This window comes from Lepus europaeus, chromosome 14 (genome assembly GCF_033115175.1).
Source record: "Lepus europaeus isolate LE1 chromosome 14, mLepTim1.pri, whole genome shotgun sequence".
NCBI lineage: Eukaryota > Metazoa > Chordata > Mammalia > Lagomorpha > Leporidae > Lepus > Lepus europaeus.
In genome coordinates, this window is record NC_084840.1 from 59768768 (window position 1) to 59795580 (window position 26813).

General features: G+C 42.3%; 1 protein-coding gene across 2 annotated transcripts in view; it reads right to left on the reverse strand.

The window, feature by feature from the left end:
- ACTN2 (actinin alpha 2) overlaps positions 1-26813 on the reverse strand; it is a 75180-nt gene that overhangs the window by 22264 nt on the left and 26103 nt on the right. Inside the window, exons 2-10 of one of the 2 annotated variants that reach the window (XM_062210683.1) lie at positions 23919-24033; positions 22160-22279; positions 21331-21417; positions 15243-15330; positions 13527-13605; positions 10189-10270; positions 5145-5230; positions 3495-3587; positions 1198-1428 (exon numbers count right to left, since the gene is read on the reverse strand). In XM_062210683.1, coding sequence (XP_062066667.1) covers positions 1198-1428; positions 3495-3587; positions 5145-5230; positions 10189-10270; positions 13527-13605; positions 15243-15330; positions 21331-21417; positions 22160-22279; positions 23919-24033 — 981 coding nt within the window. Of the gene's footprint in view, positions 1-1197; positions 1429-3494; positions 3588-5144; positions 5231-10188; positions 10271-13526; positions 13606-15242; positions 15331-21330; positions 21418-22159; positions 22280-23918; positions 24034-26813 lie in introns of those variants that run through there. The other variant, XM_062210684.1, reaches the window with a different exon arrangement.

Genomic DNA, 26813 nt, shown 5'->3' on the forward strand with positions numbered 1-26813 from the left:
ACAGCCAGTGGGACTGGCTGCCAGTGGGACTGGCTGTGAGAAAGTGACAGCAAAGGAAAGTGAAATATGAAGGCTTGGATTTGGGGCTTTGGCAACAAAGGGGCCAGTGCAGCAATTTACTGGGATAGGGGAAATTGTAGGAGGAGTCTTTTGGACATCTTAGGTTTGAAACTTTTTTGAGACGTCTAGATAGAGATACAAGGACAGGTCTGGAATAGGGAGAAGTGAGAGCTGAAGACAGAAAAGTGGAGAAGCATCAGCATTACAGGAGGTAATTAAAGCCAAGGTCTTGGTGAGGTCACCTAACAGGTATAGATAGAGTGCTCAGTGCCGGGACCAGGAGCCATGCAACATTTATAGTTGGGTAGAGGATTCAAGGCCTTGAGTGGAGATGGAGAAAGCTTTGCTGGTGAGGGAAGAAAAAAACCAGGAAGATCAAAAGTTGGAAGAATTTCAAGAAGGAAGCAACAGGAAATTGGGTCAAAGCACTGAGACATTCAGGAATGTGAAAATCAATCTGACAACCAGTTTGTCACCGACTCTGATGAGAACAGACTCAGGGGAGCAGGGGACAGAAGCCAGGACACTGCAGTCTTGGAGGTGCAGACAGGGGAAGGGAAAGCAGCACCACAAAGAATTTCTAGATGTTCTGCTGTGAAGGGAGCCAAGAACCCGGGGAGTAGCCACAGGGAGCGGTGGCGCGACAGGCTGTGATTTCTGTTTGTCAGACTCTACAGTGAGCGCTTTAGTATTCTGATGCTGGTGACTGAGTAAGGGGAGAAAACGATGATGCAGAGGACAGGGAGGAAAATGTAGGGCTGAGGCTTTGAGAAGGAGAAATGGGTGGGCAGGGCATAAAGGGCACATGATCCAGACACAGATGGATCTGCTGAGGGAAGACCAGGCAAGGTCGCAAGGCAGGAGGAAAGGAGCGGTCATCCACCAGGCTTGCTTAGAAGTCTACTCTGGGAGGTACCACACCAGTGGTGGTTGGAACCAAGGAAAACATGGAGGGAAGGAGAAAAACACCAAAAACAAACTTGTGAGAGGGCCAAGATCACATCCATATAACTGAAAAGATTCAAGGAGTCGATGCTTGCTTCTCAGCAGCCCACGAGGGAAGGGACCAAGGTCAAAGCCTTGAGTTACAGGAGAGGGCTTCGGATGGGGCCACGGGGGTTGGCCTCAGCTACTCACCGACACCATCTTGCCCTCGGAGGGCATGAAGGCCGGCCGGTTGCTGATCCGCAGCTTGGTCTGCAGCGTGTTGAAGTTGATCTCCAGCTGGCATTTCTCCTGCACCTTGGGCGGCTTGTGCTTCCGACGGTAATCTCGGAAGTCCTCCAGCTTTTTCTGCATGGCTTTCATGGTCTTCTCAGGAGTCCGGTTCTCAAGCCAGGGGATCGTACGACGAATCCATTCCAAAAGCTACTCCCAAGATACAAAAATATTGCTGAAAATATCAGCAAACAGCCCCCCTCCCAGTAAAAAAAAAAAAAAAAACAAAACAAAACAAAAAAAACAGAGGCACCTGATAATTTGCAATGGATTAACCTAATGTTCCTAAAATTACCAAAGGGTGGTTATGAAGCCACTGACTTAAAAGAGGGGAAAGGTACCTCTATGCTTGGTGGCATGAATGACATTTTCAGTGTTCACCCATGACACAAGCAATCACCCCAGTGATACCATACACAGGTAGAAAACTTGATGTCGGCACGTCAGGTCATGTTTTACAAAAATGTGACATTTACAAGGAACTCAGGGACCAGACATTAGCAGACAAATGCTGGATGAGACTTTCAAAGGAAAAAATAAAACAAAAAGGCCTGACATGGCAGAAATATAGTATAGCAGATTCAGCAAAGAATTGAGTTTCACTTAAATTTTTTTTTTTAAATCAGCTTAAATCTAATGAATTTATTTACTAGACAGGTGTATTGTAAGCCTGGGATTGACTCAGTGCTGAGGGATATTTACCATTTAGCTTTTAGATAAATCTGTATGACATAAGTGAAAATGGTGGTGAATTCCTAGGGACAAAGGATACACCCTTTTTCTTGAATTACTACCAAAAGGTCCTGGAAATTATCTGATGGAAGCTTCATCATTTGTACTTACATCTTCTGATCACTTGGAGATGACAGATCAGAATAAAAAAAAAGTTAAAATGGTGAGAATCTGAGGGTTTTAGGAGAAGAAATGAAGGACCAAGTAGGAAAAGGAAAGACGTAATCAGCGAGGATCACCTGTCCTTCCATCCTGGTCACCCCTCATTCCTGAGGTTTACAATGGGCATAACTGCCATCAAATCAAACTTCTCCATGGCAGCCATAAAACAGCATAAGCTCCACATCATTAGACAGAATTAAAATAAACTACTCAGGGCAGGCGTTTGGCATAGCAACAGTCGAGATGCCACGTGGGATGCCTGCATTCCATACCAGAGTACCTGGGCTTGAGTTCCAGCTATGCTCCCAGTTCCCACTTCCTACTTATGGGGACCCTGGGAGGCAGTGGTAATGGCTTAAGTTATTGGATCCTTGGCACCCACGTAGAGACTCGGGTTGAGTTCCTAGCTCCTGGCCTTGGCCTGGCTCAGCCTGCATCATTGCAAGCATTTGGGAGGAGTGAATCAGTGGATGGGAGCTCTGCTGTCTTTCTTTTAGGTCAAATTAATAAATAAATAAAGGTTAAAAAAACAGAATACTCTTTGGGAAGATTTATTACAAGTATCCTGATATTTTTCCCAGTACAGACTAAATCTCAGCTAAGTCAGAGGAAAAGTCATTTGGTCTTGAACACATGCTACTGTGCTTGAAGGGATGTGGCTGTGAGCCCATACCTGTATTAGGAGAATACATGCGGAGGCAATGAGGAGACTACCCTGCTGCTATTTATGCTACAAAGAGAACAAAAAGAGGAGCAACATGGAAGGTGTTGTTGTAACCAAGAATCTGGCTGAAGATCGTGGAAAGGCACCACAGAAACTCGTGCACAAATGACCTGGATGGAGGGCTCTGCCTTCCCGCATTGTTCCCCCTAGGTATGTATATAGGCACACAAGGCTAAACCACTTCTTCACAACAGGCTGGTTCACTGTGTGGAGCAAGGCTTCCAAATATGATGCATACCTTATGGTGTGGGTAGCCAATGGAGCAGGAAAAAAAAACAATTAATGCAATGTCATGGGGGGAGGGGGTGTCTGACCCTGGGTGCAGAGCTGAGAATGGATTCACATTCTACTGTCTTAAAACATGCAAACTACCTCTCTGCCACAGGATCATTGGGAAGGCCCTTGGGAGTACTTTTGCACCAATACTTATGTTGCTACAAGATGAACAACCTCTAAAATCAAGCATTATTTTCCTACTTTCATCCTATCTGAGATGAAAAATGCAAAAAAAAAGAAAACACTGACAATCCATTTTCACCCCCTGTGCCTCACCCCCTGGGTGAGTATGGACAGAACTGGGGTCACCAATGTCCTTTACCTCACTTGCTAGCCTCTCATATTCTTCCATCAGCCTCTCATTCTCTTGATTCACAGCAAGAACCTTACATATCCTGTTAGCCGCTGTCTCGGCCTGTAAAACACAATAGGTAAACAGGACAGCTCTGTTGACGGGGAGGCACACACACGAGACTGACCGTGGCAGGGGATGAGGTGACGAGAGAGATGGCGTGCTGTAAATGGTGCAGAGTCCAGGTTAGGGTGAGAGAAGATTAAGGAGATGGCTTTTTAATACTATGAATCATTTCACATCTTTTTTAAAATATAATTTTCACACAGACTTACACAGCAGGCTGAGTGTACTGTAGGGAGTAATGGGGAGATACCATTAGTCTAAAACACAGCTTTGGAAAACATCAAGCAAGTTAGTAACAGAAAAATATGGGTCAAGGAAACCAAGATCTGAACACTCCACTGATCTCAATCACAGGGTGGGAAATCTCCAGCATCAGCCCTTAGAAATGAAAAATTGACTGGGTCCTGAAAATGTGAGGGAATTTCATAAAGTTCATGGAAAAATGGAGTTAAAAAATGAGTTTATTTTGGTGAAAAAGTATTTTGAAATCCACGCATAGTTTTCTCATATTATACATTTTCCATGAACTTTCTGAAGACCTCTTATATGCATAGATTTCAATTTTCTTGGGGAGGGGCAAAATAAACTTATCTTTTAAACCCATTTTCCCGTGAACTTTTTCTCACATATATAAGTCATTGTACTTGAATTCACTGTGGCCCTCATCTCCTGAAATGAATATGTAGAGCTTTCTAGGTAGGATCCTCCCCACCAGGCTATGCTTCCTAAGAAGTCACTGAGGTGATCAATTGTTCTCTGTTGTTTGTGGAAGGAACTTTTGGGCCAGGAGTGGTAAAGTGCCTTGAATCACAATATGATGAATCAAGGAGACAAACTTCAGGGACCACAGCCTGTCCCAAAGCCTCACTTTTAAAGTCCTAATAGGCCTGATTACAGGCCAATTTCCACTTCTCACTATTTCCTATTACTTCCTATTTCTTTAAGGAGATCACAGATACAATCCCTTGGTCCACCCCTGTCTATCAATATTCTTTACACGGACATATGTAAAGGGGCAAGCAACAGAAAAAAGTAAGTATGCAGAAAGCTAAGGACATCCTCCCACAATGGATGGGGATACTTGCAAGGTTGTAACATTATCATCCCTTTCACCATTTCACTTACAATAAACTTAGTCTTGAAAGATGTTAGGACAAATTACTGAACGGTGAAGGCAATTTCTAGACAGAGGACAACACCTGGGTATTGGAAAGGCATTTGTTTCTTCTCACCATGTGTCCACATTTTCATGCTCCCCATTTTGTTTTTGTAAAGCACAAATGCTTTCCACAATTTACCAATGAAATAAAGGAAGTACCTTAGAAGGCAGATAAAAATACTTCAAGAATTGTCTAATGTTAAAGCCTTTTTGTTGTTGTTGTTGTTTGCTTTTAACACACAATTTGGGACTTGTCATATTAGCTCATTACAAAACACTTAGAAAGATTCCAAGGTAAGATGTGAAGCGCACAAACACACACCCAGGTACGCACACGCAACTAAAATCAGTGCAGAAGAGCAGCACAGCAAGCTGGATGGACACGTGTTGAATACCTGCTCTGCTCCCGCAAAAGCATGGTAGAAGCAGGAAACGTAAGTCATGATGGCTCTTTCATCGGGTTTGGGAGTATTCACAATGTCTGAGTGGGGAAAATAACACAGGACACGAACACACACACACACATGAAAAGGAGAAACCAGGGTGAACAAAGGGAAGAACAAATCGGTTTATGCTGACCAATCTTCTGTGTGTTTCACAGGCCCACGGTCCTGAACCTCAAGGAGACTGTGCAGTATTAAAAAGATTCCCGAACAGAATGGCTTGAACCAGCATTTTTTTTTTTAAATCAAACTGAGGGTTTGTTTCCTTGTCCATCCCTTTGTATTGCCTTTTAAAAGAGCACCCAATACATTCATATGGAACCTGTCTACTTCATATAGAGCTGGGACCCCTTCCTCACAACTCCCAAGGACCATCTCTTCAACTGTTTCAAGACATCTACTGTTTTTTTTGTTTTTTATTTTTATTTATTTATTTTTGTTCTAAAGAATACAGAGGATCTTCAAAAAGTTCATGGAAAATGGAATTAAAAGGTAAGTTTATTTTGGTGCAAAAAAATTCAAATCCAGGCATAGTTTTGGTTTTTGTTTTTTTTTTTTTTAATAATTTACATTTTCCATGAACTTTTTGATGTGTCACTTTGTAAGATGCTGGAAATACCAGCGGGACTGTACTGTGCCATCTGTCCTGCTACCTACCTATCCCCACCCTCCTAATTGTTGGGGATTCCTGCTCTATACAATGTTCTAGTTTATGTGAGGATCAGGTTTAGTACAGAGGGACATCTCTTAATACCTTCTATACATACTTACCATCACGCTCAGAAATCACGAAGAGTAGCAAAACATCTAAAGGGCAGGGTTTATACCTTTTATGCTTATTATTGATGTAGGCAGGCATACAGGATAAAATTGATCAGGTTTGTGAACTGGAAGACCACACCTTCACCACACCCGCGTGTGACCTCACGACCCTACCTGGCCACACCTGTATTAATTAACCACTTCCCTTTGGAAGTGGATTAAAGGCCTGGGACACGGTGAGCACAGCCCTTTCTTTTTTTGGCCTTTTGCCAGTGTGGGCCCATGCTGCCCTGGGCCTTCAGGCCACCCGCCCCATGCTTCCTGGCCTACATGCTCCTCCACGTGGCTGGCTCCCGGTGCTCGGTATGAATCTAGATTTATCTCTCTTTTAGATAGGGACCTCACTCTCCTATGCATTTCTTTCACTGAATAAAAAGCTTAAAACTTGTCATTATGCCTCATTCATTTATGCCGGTATTCAGAATTCTTCTCTGAATATTAGGCAAGAACCCACACAGGCTTATTAATATTGGGAATTTATTAATAAGCACACAGTGATATCATATGGCACCCCAGATTCCGATATCATTATGGCTCTTTCTACATTTTTTCTGAGCTGTTGAAATAACCAAGAGGAAGAGAGGAACAGAACCATGTGGATACATATTCTTTCTTTGTCTACCTTGGCAATACCATTTGTGGTGAATTGTTTTTGAACCTTGTTCATACTCTTGGGTCAGTCAATGCACAGAATGAAGTTAAAACAATACCTCATAATTCCCTATGTCAAAATTCCCTATGTCAAAACCTAGTCACTGGGTTTCCAGAGGCTATACACAGAAATGATATGGGTTTATGTAACTGCATGGAATCTTCCGGAAAACAAACATGAACAACATACCACTGCATGGACAGAAAAGGAAATTTCAAAGAAAACTAGACTGAAAAAGACAAACGACTACCTCTTCAGAACCAGATGGACCACCTCACTCATAGGGGAGCGGGAAATAAAGAGGAAAACCATTGAAAAAGAAAGTAAGACACAGAATGTGCAAGGGAAGTGGAGACTCATGCCTTGCGTCCTCACCTTCCAGGCCCCAGCAAAAGCATGATAGTAACAGGAAACATAAGTCATTATGGCTCTTTCATCAGGTCTGGCAGTGCAGACTAAATCTGTGTGGAGAGAAGAAGGTTAACTGCTTGGATGACCTAGTACCAGCAGGCTTCTGTTAAGTGCTTCCTCAGAGAAGGCAGAGTCATGAATCTTCCCCGCCTCCTCACTAAGCCACACTTGTGCTGCAGAATTTTGGCTCAAATAAAAAACAGTCCCATCTGCAAAGTCATCACTCTCTGTGTACTTTTGAGAGCTGCCATGGGATACAAAGGAACTGCCACAGAGAAGAGCATGGCCATCTCAGAAGACCCCTAAACTAACAAGAATGGCACATTTGTGAGACCTGCAGAATGCATGCAAAAGCACATTCCCAGGGACTTCTATTGATCTGCACATGGAAGACCCAGAGGTCAACAAGATCCTTCTTCCAAGTCCACATAGAACAAATGAGCCCAGAGATCTAACCCCAGTGTTCACTTCAGAAAAGGTTCATGGAGGAATATGGACAATTTTCACAGGCTTTCATGGTAGACAATGAAGATGAGGTTTCTCCAGTTTTTACTACAGGTAACTGTTCATGGGTGAGTGGGCCAGTGAGCCACGTGAAAATCCCTGCTTCAGGTTGAGAGACTGATACCAATGACAGAAAGTAAGGTCAACAGCAGAAGGTAGGGAACCAAGGATTTGCCAAGAGGCATTAGCAATCTGAAAGAAGGAGATATAAAACTAACATTACAAATAAAAGAGCAGCAGAAATCAGACTGTGCTGATGCTAAGTCCAAAAGTAGACTGCAAAGACACCAGGGGTAATGCGCAGAGTAAATTTGGTAGTCACATCACAGCATGCTCCACACCAAAGGTAGTCAAGTTCATAACTTCACCAGAAGCTCCTTATGAGACAGTATTCTACAAAGATAATAATATAGTATGAGAGCATTCTTCTGAACAATTCAAAAGGAAAGAGGAAGAAAAGCAACAGGAGATGGGAAGAGGAAATGAATACAGTGCTAACACATCCCATCAGCCACCAAGGATAAAAGGAATTGACGTAAGCCTAGACCAGGAATCAGAGACCAAGAGAAAACAGAACTGAGAAGAATGCTAGCAATGCCAGAGTAACAGTGATGAGAGCATAAATGAGTGTCTGAATACAAAACTCATTCTCACTTTTAGGATACTAGGGAGGCATTCATGAACTGGAAGACGAATTTATTAGATATTGCCTATCTTCACTCTTCAGTGTGCTGGCTATTAATACAAGTGGGAAAACTGAGTAGTTATAGTATGGAAAGATCACACAAATACAAACTTAGTCTAGACGAGACAGAAGGACAAAAAGGAAAAGCAAACTTTCTATGTTCCTACTTCACTGTTTTAATTGCTTTCTCCCTCTAAAGAGCTTTGGAAAAACCATAAGTAGAATTCTGAATACTGTACTTAAGAGTTAACACCCCAATATACAGGTGTTTGATAAAATGGCTAAATTAATAAATAGGTACTAGTAGAGTTCTAATGGAAAGATCACTATTAAATATTGAATTGTGTCTCCCCCAAAAACACTCGCTGAAGTCCTAACCTCTGGATGTGACCACATTTGGAAGGAAGGTATGGATAAATATAATCAAGTGAAGATGAGAATATGCTGGAATAGAAAGGGTCTTCAATCCAATATGACTGGCATCCTTGGAAGGGGAGAAGAGGTACAGAGACAGAAAATAAGGTTGTGTAAAGACAGAGGTAGAAGTTGGATTGATGCTGCCAGAGGCCAATGGAAGCTGGAAAAGGCAAGGAAGGATTCTCCCAGGAGGCTTCAGGCTCTGCCAACACCTTGATTTCAGATTTATTTATAGCCTCCAGAACCACATAAGAAATTCAATCTCCATAAGTCACCCAGATTATGGTAGTTTATTTCAGCAGCCCTAACACAATCACCAAGAACAAAGAGAAATTGAAAACTCTTAGCTATAGTCATTTTCTTTGCTTTTCCTCATCAATGCTCATGGAAGAAGCAATGGATTATTAGAGAACAATAATATTAACAGCAAACAATGCAAGATAATGAATACAAGTTCCATGAAAGCAGGATATACATGTCATATATTTCATTATCTCCCACAGTACCTAGCAGAGGGTCTTGTTCCTAGTAGGCGCTTAATATAACCTCTCAAAGGATAAGTAAATCAGGAATAAATAAAATGAGTAAATGGTCTCTACCTATCTGTGCTTTACATACTCTGCTAGTTATAACTCATAAGAATCCACTACATAAAAAAGGCACAAAAGGTATTTGAAGCTAATCTCCAGAATGTGTGATGATAAAAGTTTACAAAGTACATTTATATGGCTTTAATTTAGTGTCACTAAAAATGACACGTGAGGGCAGGCACGTGGCATGGTGTCCGATACACTCACATCCCATATCAGAGTGCCTGGGTCTGAGTCCTGTGCTCTGCTTCCAGTTCCTCCCCTTTCTGCTCATGGCACCCTGGGATGCAGAGCTGATGGCGCACACACTTGGTTCCCTGCGACCCTTGTGGGGACCCAGATGGAGTTCCAGGTGCCAGGCTTCAGCCTGGCCTAGCCAAGGCTGGCATTTGGGGAGTGAACCAGTGGAAGATCTGTCTTTGTCTCTGAAACCCTGCTTTTCAAATAAAAATAAATAAAAACTTTTAAAAAATGAAATGTGAACGTTTGAATGGTACATTGATGCTGAATATTCTATAATCCAGATTTCAATTCTATAATTTCTTAGCTGGAAAGATTTTTTTTTCCCCTTAAGCAAATCACAAAGGAATTTATTTTCTAAATTTATTTTGTAATAGATAAAGACAATAAATTGTGTTTTGAAAATTACAAACCAAAGATGAATTTTAAACCAAATCTAACTTTCATAGTTTTTCTGGCTTATTTTTGATAAGGATTTTAAAATTTTTCTTTTCACAAACAAGCTATATATGAAGCTCTCTATTCCTCATGTGACCAGTGACAGAAGCTTGTTAGGAATCATAAATACTTCAGACGTAACTTAGCTATGCAGTTTTACAAGGTCTCCATGCAAAGCTGTAACATTTGTAGTCTACAGATTTTTCTGTAACTCTGTAAACACAATTTTCATCTCACCTTCAGCATCCAACATTTTAGGAATATCCAGGTGCTTCTCTGCAATTTCCATGGCCAGGTTAATATTTCCTATGGGGTCATCCTGTATTAAAAAATACAAACAATTTTTAAAAATATATTTTGAAACAGGACTTACAGCTAATGCTTCTGATATATTTCACTTTGGGGAGAATGCCTCCCCCAGCCACTACACACAAAACCACAATAGTACAAGTAACCTTTCTTCATATCTTTTCCTAGTTTTTTTCAAACATTTATAGAATCACCAACAAATCACAAAAATTACACAATCCATGCACACTCCAATTCACAAAACGTGAGCAAAAGGTTTAAGAGAACAAATGCTTTGCACATAGAAAGCAAGTTGTCAGAAAAGTTTTTTCATTGACAAGAAAGAACACATGAGAGCTTATTTTCATACCCATGAGTAACACAACTTAAATCATTTTAAAAGAAATCATGAAAAACAAAACTTGGCAGGTTTGTATGGAAGATGATTTTGGAGAATATTTATTCCAAAACCCTAGTTTTATGTATGAGAAAGCTGAAGGTAGAGATGAAGCAAATGTTTAGATAGATGAAATTTTTTAGCTCTCTAAAGAATGCTACAAGATGACTAAAAAGAGAAAAAAAAAATAAGTTTCTACCACGTGAAAGGCCAGAAGTGACAAACTCTTAAAATTGTAAATAAATTCTTGAAGAAATTTTTGTCTTAAAGACTACATTTATCTTCCACTATAAAAATGGTAAAATATATGTGATATAAATTTAACCAGAGGTACATAATTGAAACACTGAAAAACTAAAAGTCTTAGCACTTGTTATTTTGATTAAAGAAATTAAGTACTGTGAATCTGAAATGGGAGGGGAGTAAGACAGAAAAATCAAAAGGAAAAGTAGCATCCATCCAGGGAGGACTTCAATTGATTGTAACAGGAGAGGTGTTGAAACACTTCAGAAACAGCAATGAGTCCAATCATCTTAATACTGTGAAATATTTGAAAAGTGCAAGGTTCAAAAACACAGTCTTATTGCTCAATTGAGAAACAAACAGTTTCCTGGCCTTGTAGAATATACAATTATCTCAAGCAAAAAAATTTTAAACATTTTAATAAAGCATATAGCAATTTGATTGAAAGTGGCCACCCCTTAAGTGAATCTTACCTGAGCATTTTATGCAAATATTTATGAAACCAAACAGCTGAGTAAAAGTTTCTTTTCCTCAAATAAATATTCAAGAACAATTCTGACATTAAAATCACAGAGTGGTGATTCTGAGGCTTTGTGAACACTGTCTCATAGAGACTGTAACTTAAAGCGATAACATGTGGCAATTACGTATTTCCTAGCTCAACTTTCCATGTGACTTTGGATGGATTACCGAACTTCCTACTTTCTTCATCTGTAGACCTGAGATAATAGCACTTGAATGAATACATGTGTGTATATACACATATACACATATACATCCTTATTTATATGTGCTTATACACATATATATTTATTTATAACAGTGTCTGATCTAGCACTATGTAAATGAGTACCAGTTTCTATCATATTAACGTTTTTTCAGACATCTTGGTTGGTCAATTACCACAGGTTATAAAAACCACTATAAGCTGCTAATGAAACTAGGCTTATTCAGAACAATGTCCTCACTTTGCATATGAGATAAGGACTAATTGAAAAAATGCAGTCTTTACATTTGAAACATTTTAAAGAAGCTCAAAGCATAAGGAAATATATGCATTGAAAAGTTAAGAAGTTCTGGTTGCTCCATTCTCTTAGGTAACTTTACAGCATTGTAGTCTTAATTTTTAGGATGCACGTCAATTCTTCATGTGCTGCCCCACAGTCAATGGAGACAGGCTGAGGGTTGGGGGGGAAGTGGGCGGGTGATAACTAAATAGGTGGAAGAAGCCAGAACATTCTCTGTGACATCCACACCACACAGGTGAAGGCAGCATGCAGCAGGACCAGATTCCACACCACAACACAGCAACACAATGTGAGCGGCCAGCTAAGCACACCAGCACCCTGAGGCAATGCACTGTAGCACCACCCTGGGAGCGTTTATCAGGGCTCGGCCAGGATTTCATCCTTCAGTCTTCATGCCTGTGGCAGCATAGACCATCCACAAGAGTCAAGATTCACATGGGGCAACTGCTTTCATTTTAAGACTACTTTATATATTTGAAAGGCAGAGGGCGAGGGTGAGGGTGAGGGAGAGGCTTAGGGAGAGGCAGAGGGAGAGGGAGAGGGAGAGGGAGAGGGAGAGGGAGAGGGAGAGGGAGAGGGAGAGGGAAATACTCCTACAGGCTAGTTACTCCCCAAAATGCCCACAACAGCTGGGTTTGGGCTGGGGCCAAAGCTGGGAGTCAGAACACAATCTAGGTCTTCCACATGCATGACAGGGACCCAATTACTTGAGCCATCACTGCTGCCTCCCAGGATCTGCATTAGCAGGAAGCTGGAGACAGGAGCCGGAGCAAAGACTCAAACTAAGGCACTCTAATGTAGCACATGGGCACCCCAACCACCAGGCTAACTACCCATTTCCTAAAACTACTTTTAAAGAAATAATTTTAATATTAATCTGAGAATTATGTGCACTAAAACTTAAAGCTTAAAAGTATAAGTAAGGTTTTATAAGTTGAATTTTCTGGGGGAAAAAAAAAGCTAAACAAAACCCCCTACAAACCCCTAAACTTCTAAGGCTACAACTAACATCTTATATCAGTAATGAGATAGTTATTAAGTATCTCTTGTGTGAGAAATAAGTTTATCAATTCTGATCAAATATGTCTGCAACTACATCTTCCAGAAAAGATGAAAAGGAATTTAAAACGTCTTGGAGTATTTGAACCTTTCGTCTCCTCACCCCAAATACAAAGGATCTTCCAAAAGTTCATAGGAAATGTGAATGGAAAACCCACACGTGGATTTCAAAAACAATTTTGCACCCAAATTAATTTATCTTGTAATTCCATTTTTCCATGAACCTTTGCAAGCACCCTCCTAGGCATCACTCTCCATACTTACAATCCAGAAATGTAAAATCTCAAAGAATCATATGTAAATTGCCTTCATAGGAAATCAAGTCACCACCACAAACACACTAGGCTCCTGTCCTCTCTAATGAATCAGGTCAGTGTTTTCCTGGCCACCCTTCGTCTGCATCATGGAAAGGCAAGTTGGGAGAATGTGCTTTCTCCCCGTGGCATCTTCTGCGGGAAGCCCCAAGGTTTGTGCTGGTTTAGTGCTGATGTGCTCACTCCCAGGATGACATGCCGAGGTGCGTGGGTGGGAACACTGCATGCCAGGCCACCCAGAATAACCTTGTTAAGCTTTGAGTAGTCAATGAGGTCGGGCCGGTGTCTGTGGATGAGGGCACAGAGTCCAAGGCCGTCTTTCCAGCTTCACAGCGGTTGAGAAGAACAGGAACAGAGATTAAAGAAGAGAAAGCAGCAGCCGGCTTCTGCTCGCAGTCTGGGGCTGACCTCCCTGGGGTGCTACCCCATGCACAGAGAACACCTGTACCTTCTCCTTACCCCACCTTACAAGCTTGTGGCCCCCTGAAGGCACATCTTTTTTCCTCGGGGTCTACTGTAGACTTCCACCCTCTGCTCCTCTCCTTTCCATTGCCAGCACCATGCCCAGCACCTGGAACCCTGCCCTCTGTCCTGCCCTAGTGCTGTGTGTGCTGGCACAGACAGTGACAGCAGGGAAGTTGTCTCTCTCCTGCTGTCTCTGCCCTCCCAGTGCCAGCTTGCCTTCTCTCGTCTCCAAGTCTCCATTCTGGCTTTTAGCCCTGGGTCTGCCCAGAGAACACGCACAGGACGTCTACCCTGACCATGTCTGGGTCACACTTCCTCCAAGAACCCTTTGGACACTTCAAGAGCCACCAATAGCTCCTCAGTATGCCTCTGTCATCAGGTTCTTTCTTTAATTTTTTAAAAGACAAAGGCATGTGGGTGAGGGAGCCCACACGAGGAGTAGGGTATCTGGATTTCTAGCCTGTTTCTCCACAGATGCCAGCACTCAACACTCCATAAACAGTGCTGGCCTCGGAGCATGGCTGTGACAGCAGGTTCAGGGAAAGCAGGGAGTGTGAGCTGGGTTTCTCAAAGGGTCTGAGGGACAGGGAGACCCTGGTGAGACTATCAGGGCCACACTATTGAAGCCCTGAGGCCAATCTGGGACCAGAAGAAGAACAAGAAGTGAGTGGAGGCAGGCCTGGGACTTCCAGCTTTGACACTGGCAGAAGGTCCCAGCCCTTCCCACCCATCTCAGCTGTCAGACAGTATGCTACAGGCACAGTATGCTACAGGATGGCCTGGCTCATTGCCTGCCACTTGAACATCATTTTAACGACATTTCATGAACTAGAAGAGCTTCCCCAATTTTTCACCACGGGAAATTTTTCACCATCCTTTTTTCCCGATTATCCACAGCCCACAGAGGACCCACTTACACTGGTGAGTAACCTCCCATCCAAAGAGCAAAGATATAACCACCTGTTCCAGTTATACAACATAGTGACCAAAAACATCCACCCTGGAAAGAAGTCTGAAGCCAGAGGCAGCACCATGCCCCCGCCTGACATCTGGATTGGAACCACCTTGTCTCCTGTAACTTTTCACATGACTCGCCTATGTTCCCTTGAATTTCAGCTCAGCAAAGCTGATGCACTAAGTGTCTTTCTGTTTTCCACAGTGCGGAGGGCTCGGCGTGTAGCTAGTGGGAGAGTGTGCAGGCTCTGCTGGGCCTGGCCCTGTTGCCGAGAAGCTACAGCCACTCTTGCCGCCTGTGCATTCCTACGCCTCCACGCTCTGCCGCTACACGTGCTCACTTTTGGAGTCAGAGCTGTTTCACTGGCATCCCAGACCTGTCTCAAATGCTTGCCCTAGGGAGACCCTAAGCATTATGTATTCTTCAGCCCTCATTCTCCTGCAGACACAAAACGCTTCTGAGATAGGAGGAGGGAAACGCTGCAGTCCACCGACACTGTTCTCCCTGCCACCCTCACGCCCTCGAGGACCCCACGTGCTTACCTGGTGTGGAAGTTCTGAATGTTCACATTTCTGTAAGGAGCCGTTTTCCTCTGACACCAAAGTAGCAGACCCTCCTTGGCAGACGTTTCTGGAATGACAGCCGAGGAAAGGGTCCACAGGCAATGTTTACTGCTCGGTTCACCCAACTCCTGGTTGCTTTTGCAACAGACCTCCCAGAAAGCTGGTCACCAAATGCTTCACCTCCTCCCATGACCTCTGCAAATGGGTGGGAGCTGGAGCCCTGATAAAGCTCTGGTGTCACTTAAAGAACTTCAAAAGGATGATGCTGGAGCAACCAGAAGTTAAAACATAAAGAAGAAAAAAAAACCTAAAAGTACACTTCAGAATGATTGGTAACTTACTTTTTTTTTTTAAATGAAAGCAGTAATTTTAAAAAGTGTGGGCTCCCTACTCAGTGAGGTGACATTGGGTACATTTATTATTCTAGAACAGTGCCATGATGTGTGAGAAGGAGAGCTCTCCAGGCTGGCAGGATGCTACTGATCGCTCTCACATCCTTAACATGCTAGTAAAGGTTAGAACCGGGCACAATCTGTGATTGAGGTGACTCTGCTAGGTCTGTTTCATCCTTTGTATTAAGCTTAATGTTGACTGTACACAATTCTGAAATACACAGCCACAAATAAATTAAAGCAGTCTACAGTGCAACTCACATGGAAAAACTATGTGTGTAGCTATGACAACCTGTCATTTAATTCATTTAATATCCAGGTTCTTAGGTGAGTGGAATTCATGGAGGTCAGAATATCCCAAATTTTTTTCCATACCCAGTGATCCTATACCCCAGAGTTTTGTCTATAAACTTCAAGTTTGGCCATTTGAGTTTTAAGAAAGTTAAAAGAAACTCTCAGTGCCTGTGACATCCATAAAAATGTTGCTTACACGTCCTGCAGCTGGATGCACAGGGCAGGCAACTGGCACGTGCCTGCTGCAGCACCCTGGCGCACCCCTGCATTGCCACTAAGGCCACACTTCCCTGGGGCTGCTCCTGCCACAGATGGAGCCCTAGGGCAGGGTCATTCTTGCCTGACACGGCCCAGCTGAAGCAGCCGCTCAGACTTGTACCCCAAACCTCTGCCCATCCCCTTCTCCATTCAGATGTCAGCCAGGAGCTTTGGTCTGAAGACTTCTCAGCCATTCTCTGCTCTGTTCCTTCCCCTTCATCCTCCACAGGTCTTTTCTCCAAGAAATCTCTTGCATTTCTGCCACGGATTAAAGGTTTGTGTTCCTCTCCCACCATCACCACCACCACCACATTCAGATATTGAAGCCCTGAACCCCAGTGCAATGGTATTTGGAGGTGGGGCTTTTGGGAGGTGATTATGGTTAGATGAGGCCATGAGGGCAGGACACCAAGATGGGAATGGTATCTTCACTTTACAACAAAAGACATCAGAGAGTGTGCTTATGCTTTCTCTGTATCCCAGCCCCCAGTCATGTAATGATAGCGAGAAAGTAGCCACTGCAAGGCAGGAGGAGGAACCTCCCCAGAATCACACCATATCAACACTCTGATCTTGCACTATCAGCCTCCAGAACCAGGAGAAAATAAATATCTGCTGTTTAAGTGAATCAGGCTACAGTATTTTTTTTAAGGCAGTCTGAGCAGACTGAGACAACTTTCTAACACATCTTAACAACACTTGCTTCTTGGAGGACCCTTGAAGCCACTTCTATAATCCGGGATTCTGCTCATGTTTAAATGTTTACAATTTGGAAAGTCCCAATAAGCATGATAACTTTTTAAAATTATTTATTTATTTGTTTATTTGAGAGGCAGAGTTACAGACAGAGAGAGGTAGAGACAGAGAGAAAGGTCTTCCATCCACTGGTTCATTCCCCAAATGGCCTCAATGGCAAGAGCTGGGCCTATCCAAAACCAGGAGCCTGGAGCTTCTTCCAGGTCTCCCACATGGGTTTAGGGGCCCAAGCACTTGGGCCATTTTCCACTGCTTTTCCAGGCCATCAGCAGAGAGCTGGATCAGAAGTGGAGCAGCCAGGATTCAAACTGGCACCTATACAGGATGCTGGTGCTGCAGGCAACAACTTTACCTGCTATACCACAGCACTGGCACAAGCATGTAGACCCTTAACTAATAATGGACCCTGGCCTTCCATCTTATGAAGGAGGTGAAGCTGATTTCTTCAAATCAAGATAAGTATTCTATAATGATTTACCTAACCTATCCATTCTAGCTCAGTCTTTGATTCAAAACCCAGGTGAAATACACACTCCCAAAGTTTTTCATGCTTTAAAAATAACAGGAATGACTTCTGTTCATATTTCTTATTTAGCAAATTCTGGCTAAGGAAAAAGACTTAAAGTTCTTAGACTGTATTAAAATATCAAGGTCAGTGCTGTGGCACAGTGGGCTAAGACTCCACCTGCAGTGCCAGCATCCAATATGGACGCCAGTTTGTATTTCAGCTGCTCCTCTTCCAATCCAGCTCTCTGCTGATAGCCTGAGAAAACAGTGGAAGATGGCCCAAATACTTGGGCCCCTGCATCTGCAATGAGAGACCCAGAAGAAGCTCTTAATTCCTGGCTTCAGATTGGCCCAGTTCTGGCTGTTACAGCCATTCGGGAATTGAAGCAGCAGATGGAAGTCCTTTCTCTCTGTCTCTCCCTCTCTCTGTCTGCAACTCTACCTCTCAAAGAAATTAATAAACCTTTAAAAAATATATGAGGGGCCAGTGCCGCAGCTCACTTGGCTAATCCTCTGCCTGCGGTGCTGGCACCCTGGGTTCTAGTCCTGGTTGGGGCTAGTCCTGGTTGGGGCGCCAGATTCTGTCCCAGTTGCTCCTCTTCCAGTCCAGCTCTCTGCTGTGGCCCGGGAAGGCAGTGGAGGATGGCCCAGGTCCTTGGGCCCTGCACCCGCATGGGAGACTAGGAGGAAGCACCTGGCTCCCGGCTTCCGATCAGCACAGCACATCAGCCACAGTGGCTGGGGGGTGAACCAATGGAAGGAAGACCTTTCTCTCTGTCTCTCTCTCTCTCACTGTCTAACTCTGCCTCTCTCTTTCTCTCTCACTATATATATATATATATATATATATATATATATATATATATATATATGTATATGTATATATATGAGGGAACTCCATATCTGGTGTTCTGTTATATACATACCTGCCTACCTTTATGGTCTGGACCAAGGGAAATAGTAAGAAAAAGTATATCCAGAGGAAATAATGGGCCACTACTAAAATTTAAATGAAATTTTGGTTAGAAAAGTCAACAGAGGTAACGTAGATCAAGAGAATGTTTAAACTGCTGCAGAGGTTTAGACGTACAAGTGAGTGAGTCTCATCTGATTTCTGTTGGAATATGTCTGAACACTGCCTGGCTCTGAATGCCAAACAAGGCCTCCTCCTGCTTTAATGGGCTGACCTAATCAAAGCTGGCCCTCCTCTACCCTCAAGTCCATTTTTAGATTTTCAGCAGGAGGTTAGCAAGTCTGTGCCAGGTGCAGGTGTAGGGGAAGCCTGAAATGTGACCACCTGACTGCTCATGTCCTCAAACAAAATGCTGCTGTGGATATAAAAAGCATGTTACTAACCGGCAGTGCCATTCGTCATTCTATCACAAAAACGTGTGTGGCACGCCAAGGAGCCTCTTCTACATCTGTCCTGCCCTTTCAATAGGTATATTAAGTTCTCCACTTCTTTCTTATAGGAGGCACATCACTGTGTTGAAGGAAACAAGATATTCCAAGAATCTGTTTCTAAGTGAAGTCTTTTTCTATATAACATATATCATTAAAACAAAGATGATTTTTCTGTAGACTTTTAGCAATTAAGTGATGTGAAAACAAGTTAAAAAACAGGTTATCTTGTATGCTGAACACTAAAGAATAACTGCTTAAGGAGATTTGAGAACTTTGTTAATGAAATTAATAGGTTTTAATTTCTTAGTCTTTTGAAAAGTAGATAATCCTTTCATTGTAACATTTAACAAAATACCAATCTGACTTATTTCAAACACATCAATAATAATATGCAAAAAGTCCCAAAAATAATGTCATTTTTAGCTACATTTGAAATCAAATTAGGTTTTAAATTCATATTACTATTATTTTAAAGTTTGTAACCAGGGTGAGTGACTGGCATAGATTAGCATGCTACCTGGGACACTCACAGCCCATACTGGAGTGCCTGGGTTTGAGTCCCAGCTATGCTCCTGATTCCAGTTTCTTGCTAATGCACGCCCTGGGAAGCAACAGTGATGGCTCAAATAGTCAGATCCCTGTTACCCACATGGGATCCCTGGATTGAGTTCCCAGTTCCTGGCTTCAGCTTAGCCCCATGCTGGCCATTGCAGGCATCTGAGGAGTGAACCAGCAGGTGTGCGTACATGTGCATGCTTGCTGGCTCTCTCTCTTCCAAATGAATAACTTTGAAAAAGAAAATATAAAATTTTTAACCAATCAGAAAAAAAAGCCTGAAGTCCAATTCATCTGTATAACATTGGTGGAAAAAGAATGTGCTATTCTAGCAAATGCAATAGTCAGAAGAGAAGTTTTTAAAATAGCATTTGTTCCTTCTAAATTTTTTTTCATTAAATTTGAAAGGCACAGAAACAGAGTGGGATCTCCCAGTTGCTGGTTCACTTCTCAAATACCCACAGCAGCCAGGGCTGAGCTAGGCCAAAAACCAGGAACAAGGAACTCAATCTGGGTATTGCACATGGGTGGCATGGACCCAAGAACCTGTCATCATCTACAGCCTCCATGGTGCGTATTAGCAGGAAGCTAAAATGGAAAGCAGAGCCAGGACTCAAGCCCAGGCACTCTGATATGGGATGTGAGTGTCTCAAGTGGTAGCTTAACTGCTGTGCCAGACGCCCAGCCCAGTATTTGTTCTTTAAAGAGAGTTTAACTGTTTGAATATTTACAAACAGAAAAGTTTATAAAAACTAGTACAATTATTACACATTATTATTTTTTAAAATGGGAACTTTTAGGAAACATCTTTATTAACAAAAGGGAATATATTTTCATAAAACTACATTGTACAAAAGTTTTCAAATTCAGACTATTTATTAATTCAAGATGTCATTCCTGAGCCTGAATCATTAAGGTTTTAATGTCATTATATCTTAGTTTTATTTTTAGATGACATAAATGGGTGTTCAGTGCTAAAAGGAGATAATTGTAAGTGAATTAAAAGCTTGTTAAGGGCAAATACCACAGGTTTCCTGTCACCTGGAACAACAGCAGACAAAGTACTGGATGTGAATGTTTGTTGGTTGATGAATAACTAAAAATCACTCACAAAGACCAGTTAGAGGGTAGTCCTGCCTGGGCTGAATTAAAACAATGCCCCACTCCTTACCACTTAGATGCCTGGTTGGGAGCATGACTTGTTGGACAATTCAGACTAGCCTGCGACACATCCTGCAGTCATATATTTTGTGATTCAAGGGCTAAACAGGCAAAGTTCTAATTTTAAAAAATGTCAGTTTGACACTTTTCAACAGTGTTGAATTATCAAAATATTTGGGAGTGCAGTGGGCGTAAAAGACTAAAGATTTTTATCTTTGGTAGCAGTGCCAAGGATTATGAGTCTATTACAATGGTAAACTGTTGCTAGGCCAAAAGGCACAGTGACAACAGAAAGAAGGAAGGGTAGGAGAGCTGGGAGGTGAGGAAAGCTGGGCAGGAAGGAAGGAGAAGAATGAACAACCTTGGATGGCAACAGAATTTTTTTTTGTACCTGAACAACAAAAAAAGTGTTTTTGTTGTAAGCCTGCAGAGCTCCGCCCTGGTTGTGAATTTACTAGTGCAATAAGCAGGAAAGCTCAGCAAATGCTCACTTTAAAAAAAGCAACTTCTGTTCTGAACATGTGCTCATCTTTCCCAAAATGATTCCACCCCCACAAACGCAACAGTGCTGCCGGGGTCTTTCTTCCTGTACCAATGTACGATCCAGGAAAACCCAACTTTCTTGTCTTTTTTGTCAGTCATGCCGATGACTGTTGTTCTTTATTGATACCCTATTCAAATCGTAATTTACAAGCTGGCTTTTAAAACCACACAACCAGGCTTTCAGCCATGTCTTTTACCTTCAACTGAAATATCCTGAATGGCAAAGCGAAGGATGATGGTCCAGATCATACCCAGGGTCATTTTCACGTTGCCATCAACAATTTCTATAGGTAAGAAAGAGAAAGGCAACATAATGGGAAGACAGCATCAGCCACACATGCCTTTTGTCTTATTATACTATTTTTTCCTATTATAATTTTCCTATTATTTTAACTTCAGAGTTATTGTAAAATATACATATGAAAGATAAGTTTATATTTTTATAAGCATCACAGTATATTTGGTTATAAATATATTCATAACCAAATGTCTCTAGTTTAAATGAATTCTGAGTTAATAATAAGCACAAATCTTGCATATGTATTACCAGTGAAAACCACCAAGGAGTTCCCAAAGCTTTAAGATTATATCAGCCAAGGTTTTTAAATAATCAAATACAGAGAACAGCCTCATTTTTGCCCTGGTCCTTCTTAAAGTGTTCCCTGCTGGCAGATAGCAGGGTTGGGTTACCAGATGCAGGTAGTCCTAAATTCTGCAACCTTGACAGATCCCTAATCTCCTACACATAACAATGAGGCCACTTCCTTCATATTAATGGGGTCTTATTAAGGGACATTGGGATGTGTAAGTTCTTCCTTTTTCCTATATTTGACTGCATTTACAAATAACCCTAGCACCTGATTTCTCACTCATGGTACCATTTGTTCCCATGCCAAGCAGACAGCCTGACACAAAGTGGGTCCCATAAATGGTGAAAGGGGGGGTGGAAGGAGGGCATTCAAGTCACAGGCCACACCCTCGTTGGGAAGTCAGTATGACAGACAGGGCCAACCCCACACTTCTCACCTTCTGCCCCAATGGACACCAGTTTCACCCCTTTGCTGGCTATGTAATCCAGAGCTTTGTTGACATTAGCAATTTTGTGGAACCGCATTTTCCCTCGGTCAGGTTTGGGCAGCCTTTCCCCTGTAGGATGAGAACAGAACAGAGCAGACATTAAGAGGGTGAGCCCTCGATCAGGATCAAGGTGTCAATATTCAGAGTACATGCTTTCCTTAAATAGAAAGGATTACCTGTCTCTGATATGTCCTGGTTTCCCTCAATCACATTAAGGGTGCAACACTAACCAAAAGAAAAAATTTTAACGATCAAACAGACCAGCAGGGAGCCATGTTATTTAAGCCATATGCTTTTCAGATCTGCCAGGAGAGTCTGATTTGGCCCCTGAGCCAATTTACCAGTGAAAAGAGAGAAGCTGGTTAGTGTCCCTGGAGCATTTGCAGTTGCTGGCTAGCTGTTAGAGGAAGTCAGGACAGCCTAGTTCGAATCACAGAGCTGGCTGCCAGGGCTTGTCTTAGCCACCTGATTATGAAGATATATGGATCAGGGCAGACTCACTCTCATCCTCCCCAGGCACACTTCTCCGATGGTGACCCATTCTCCAGTCCAAGTCTAAACCAGTCAGAGCAAATCATAACCACACTGGATTTTAATTCATGTGTTCCAAGCTTTGCTGACATATATATACATCGGCTTTTTGGAGACAGATAACTTCTAGAACTTACACTAACTAGACTAACAGCAGAGAGGACAGCATGGTAGATGGCCATACAGATGTCTTTTTTTTTTTTTTTTTTTTTTTGGTCTCATATTGTTTTGAGGTGGGAGCTCTAAATATCATTTTAACAAGTCAATTTTAAACAGAGTAACTCCAGGTAGATGAGTCTTTGGAAAGGTTTTCTTGACCAATAATACCAAGGTTCTTGCCCAGCTAAGTTCAGAGGGAACTTTTATGCAGTCAGCTTTCTCTCTCTCTTTTTTTTTTTAAACAATGATCAGAGTAGGCATTTAATGAGTAGTCTTCAAGGACAAATAATATACTCTGTAAAGGTAAAATAAGATGTATGTTCAGAATTTCCATTGTGTATTTTAAGGTTTTTCTCTTTCTTTTTTTAGAATAGTTTTTTAAATTAATTAATCAAATAATTTTTGAGGAATATGAATTTCATATGTAAAATTTTAAGAATATATAGTTATTCTTCCCACCATACCCACAATCTCACTCACACTCTCAACCCTCTTCCTCCTCTTTCTCCCCTTCCCATTACCATTCTCCATTAAGATTCATTTTCAATTAACTTTGTACACAGAGAACCAACTCTATACTAAGTAAAGATTTCAACAATTTACACACACATGCACACACACCAAACAAAAAAACTGTTTGAGGATAAGTATCACATTTAACTCTTATAATGAGTGAGGACAGAGGTCCTACATGGGGAGTTAGTGCACAGTGACTCCTGTTGTTAATTTAACAATTAACACTCTTATTATGATGTCAGTGATCACCCGAGGCTCTTGACATGAGCTGCCTCGGCTATGGAAGCCTTTTGAATCCACAAACTCCGTCAGTATTTAGACAAGATCATTAGCAAAGTGGATGTTCTCTCCTCCCTTTACAGAAAAGTACATCCTTCTTTGATGGCCACTTCTTTCCACTGGGATCTCACTCACAGAGATCCTTCATGTAGAATATTTTTTTGCCTATGCAGTCATCTTTAAACAACTAGCTATTACCCACTACACATACAAGTACACCGACCTGAGATGACTTCCAAGAGCAGCATGAGTTTAAGGCCATTCCTGAAGTCTTCCTCGATGTTCTCAATTTGGGTGCCAGCTTTCCTGAGATGGGAATTACACCAGGCAGTGAAAGTCTGCAATGAAAACCAAACCCCATTGAGCACAGGCCCATCACAGGTCAAACCCCTTTCTCACATGCAGCACTTGACACATCACACTTCACAGGGAGGTGGAGGCACTAGAGCTTCTTAGGCCTTCAAAAGACAGCAGAATTTGATGGAATGAAGAACTGAAAACCCAAACGGGCCGGCATCATGGCACAGTGGGATAGGTGCCGCCTGTGATGCTGGCACCTCATATGGGTGCTGGCTCGAGTCCTAGCTGCTGCACTTCCGATCTAGCTCCCTGCTAATGCACCTGGGAAAGCAGTGGAAGATGGTCCAAGTGCTTGATCCCCTGCACCCATGTGGGAGATGTGAAGAAGCTCCTGGCTCCTGGCTTCGGCCTAACCCAGCCCCATCTGTTGTGGTCATCCAGAGAGTAAACCAGAGAAGGAAGATTTCTCTCTCTCTCTCTCTCTCTCTCTCTCTCTCTCTCTGTGTGTGTGTGTGTGTATGTGTAATTCTTTCAAATTAATAAACTACTTACTTTGGACCAACAGAGTGGCTGGTGCTGAGTAACAGTACCTACAACTAATTTATCTTGGATGAACAACAATTTTAAATTGGTAACTAAATTGATTTTTAAAATATATAATCAATCATTTCCTAAAAAATGACAACAATCTCCTACTTGCATATCTTAGGCCCTGAGCGAGAGCCTGGGCTTTAAGACCAGATCCAGCCCTAACCTAGAAGGACTCCCAGTTCAGTAGCGTTCACCAATTACTGGGGCAATTTTCAGTGGAAAATGGACTCTGTTAAGTGGCATTCAAAGTCATTCCATTTATTTTTCAAGCTTCTTTTTAACTCAGCTTCCACTTGTGCACTATTTCCTGCCAATACCAGATTAGAAATGCTTTTGGCAGCTGCTGGCTAAGAATGCAAACTGTCCCCTTGCCTCCCGACAGCTGCCGGGCTTGAGAACAAAGTGCCTGGCATGTTACACTTTGGGGGTGGAAGACCAGGGATGGATAAATCGGGTATGTGTCCAAGATGAGAAAACCGATCTTTCAAAAGCAGGCTGCTCCAAGTAAGACTATAAAGTGCCCATAAAAACTGATTTTACTGGGTAATGAAGAGGTTTGTCAAATCTGATAGTCATTCATTTCCTGAAGTGTGTGATGGCACTAATTTCAAGGGCAAAAAGGAAATGTAGGCTTTTTCTCGTATTTACAGTAATAAAATTTACCCTGAGGGCATAAGTAATAATTATTTCTTCTAAAACACACTTAAGCTAAAACAAACCTATCTAAACAGAAGGGATACCTGGAATATACCCGAGATCAAGACTCAGTCGATATGGGAGCCCCTAGCCCAAAAGGGCTAATTACATTAATTAAGATAACAGAGAATTTAACTTTTAGCTCTTCAGTTGTATGAACCATTTTTTAAGGCTTCAAAAGCCACGTGTGGCTGTGGCTACTGTATTAGAAAGTGTGGGTGTGGATACAGAACATCCCTATCATAATGGGACATTCTATTGGATAGCACTGTGTTCTTTTTTTTTTTTAGAGGCAAAGTTACAGAATCAGAGAGGGAGATATAGAGAACAGTCTTCCATCCGCTGGTTCACTCTCCAAATGGGTACAACAGCCTGGGATGGGCCGATCTGAAGCCAGGAGCCAGGAGCTTCTTCTGGGTTTCCCATGCGGGTGCAGGGACCCAAGCACTTGGGTCATCTTCAACTGCTTTCCCAGGCCATAAGCGAGAAAGCTGGACTGGAAGTGGAGTAGCTGGGACTCGAACCAGCAGCCATATGGGATGCTGGTGCTGCAGGCAGAGCATAGCCTGCTATGCTACAGTGTGGGCACCAATAGCATTGTTCTACACCACTGCAAAGGGAACATTATTATAAGAATTCATTATTTGTTAATTTCATAAATTTACTTTTTTAAACAGGTGATACCTTTCCTTGGTTTAAAATTCAAGTGGTTTTACAAAAAGATATAAAATGTAAAGTCTTGGGGCCGAGGCTGTAGCACAGTGGGTAAAGCTGCCACCTACAGTGCTGGCATCCCATATGGGCACCAGTTTGAGACCCAGCTGCTCCACTTCTGATCCATCTCTCTGTTATGGCCTGGGAAAGCAGTAGGAGATGGCCCAGGTCCTTTGGCCCCTACACCCACATGGGAAGACCCAGAGGAAGCTCCTGACTCCAGGCTTCAGGTCAGCGCAGCTCCAGCCATTGCAGCCAATTGGGGAGTGAACCAGCAGAAGGAAGACCTCTCTCTGCCTCTCCTTCTCTCTCTGTGTAACTCTTTCAAATAAATAAATAAATCTTAAAATAAATAAATAAATAAATGCCATAAAATGCAAAGTCTTCCTCTTATCTTTGTTTCTCAGCTATCCAGTTCCTTGTCCCAGGGAGAATGAAAGGGCATTAGTCCCTCATGTATCCCTTCAATAACATGTATACATGTATCAACACATAGACACACATCTCTTTTTTGTCTTTTTAACATAAATCATACTAGACACATTGTTCTGCATCTTGGTTTTTTTTAACCTACTTAAAAATTACAACCTAGAAGGGCTGGTGTTATGGAGCAGCTGGTTAAGCCACTGCTTAGGATGCCAGAGTAACAGTTCAAGCCCCGGCAACTCTGCTTCAGTTCCAGCTCCCTGCTAATGTGCCTTGGAAGGCAGCAGAAGATGGCCCAAGTACTTGGGCCCCTGTCACCCATGTGGAAGACCTGGGTAGAGTTCCTGGTTCCTGGCTACAGCCTGGCTTAGCCCTTGCTGTTGTATGAACC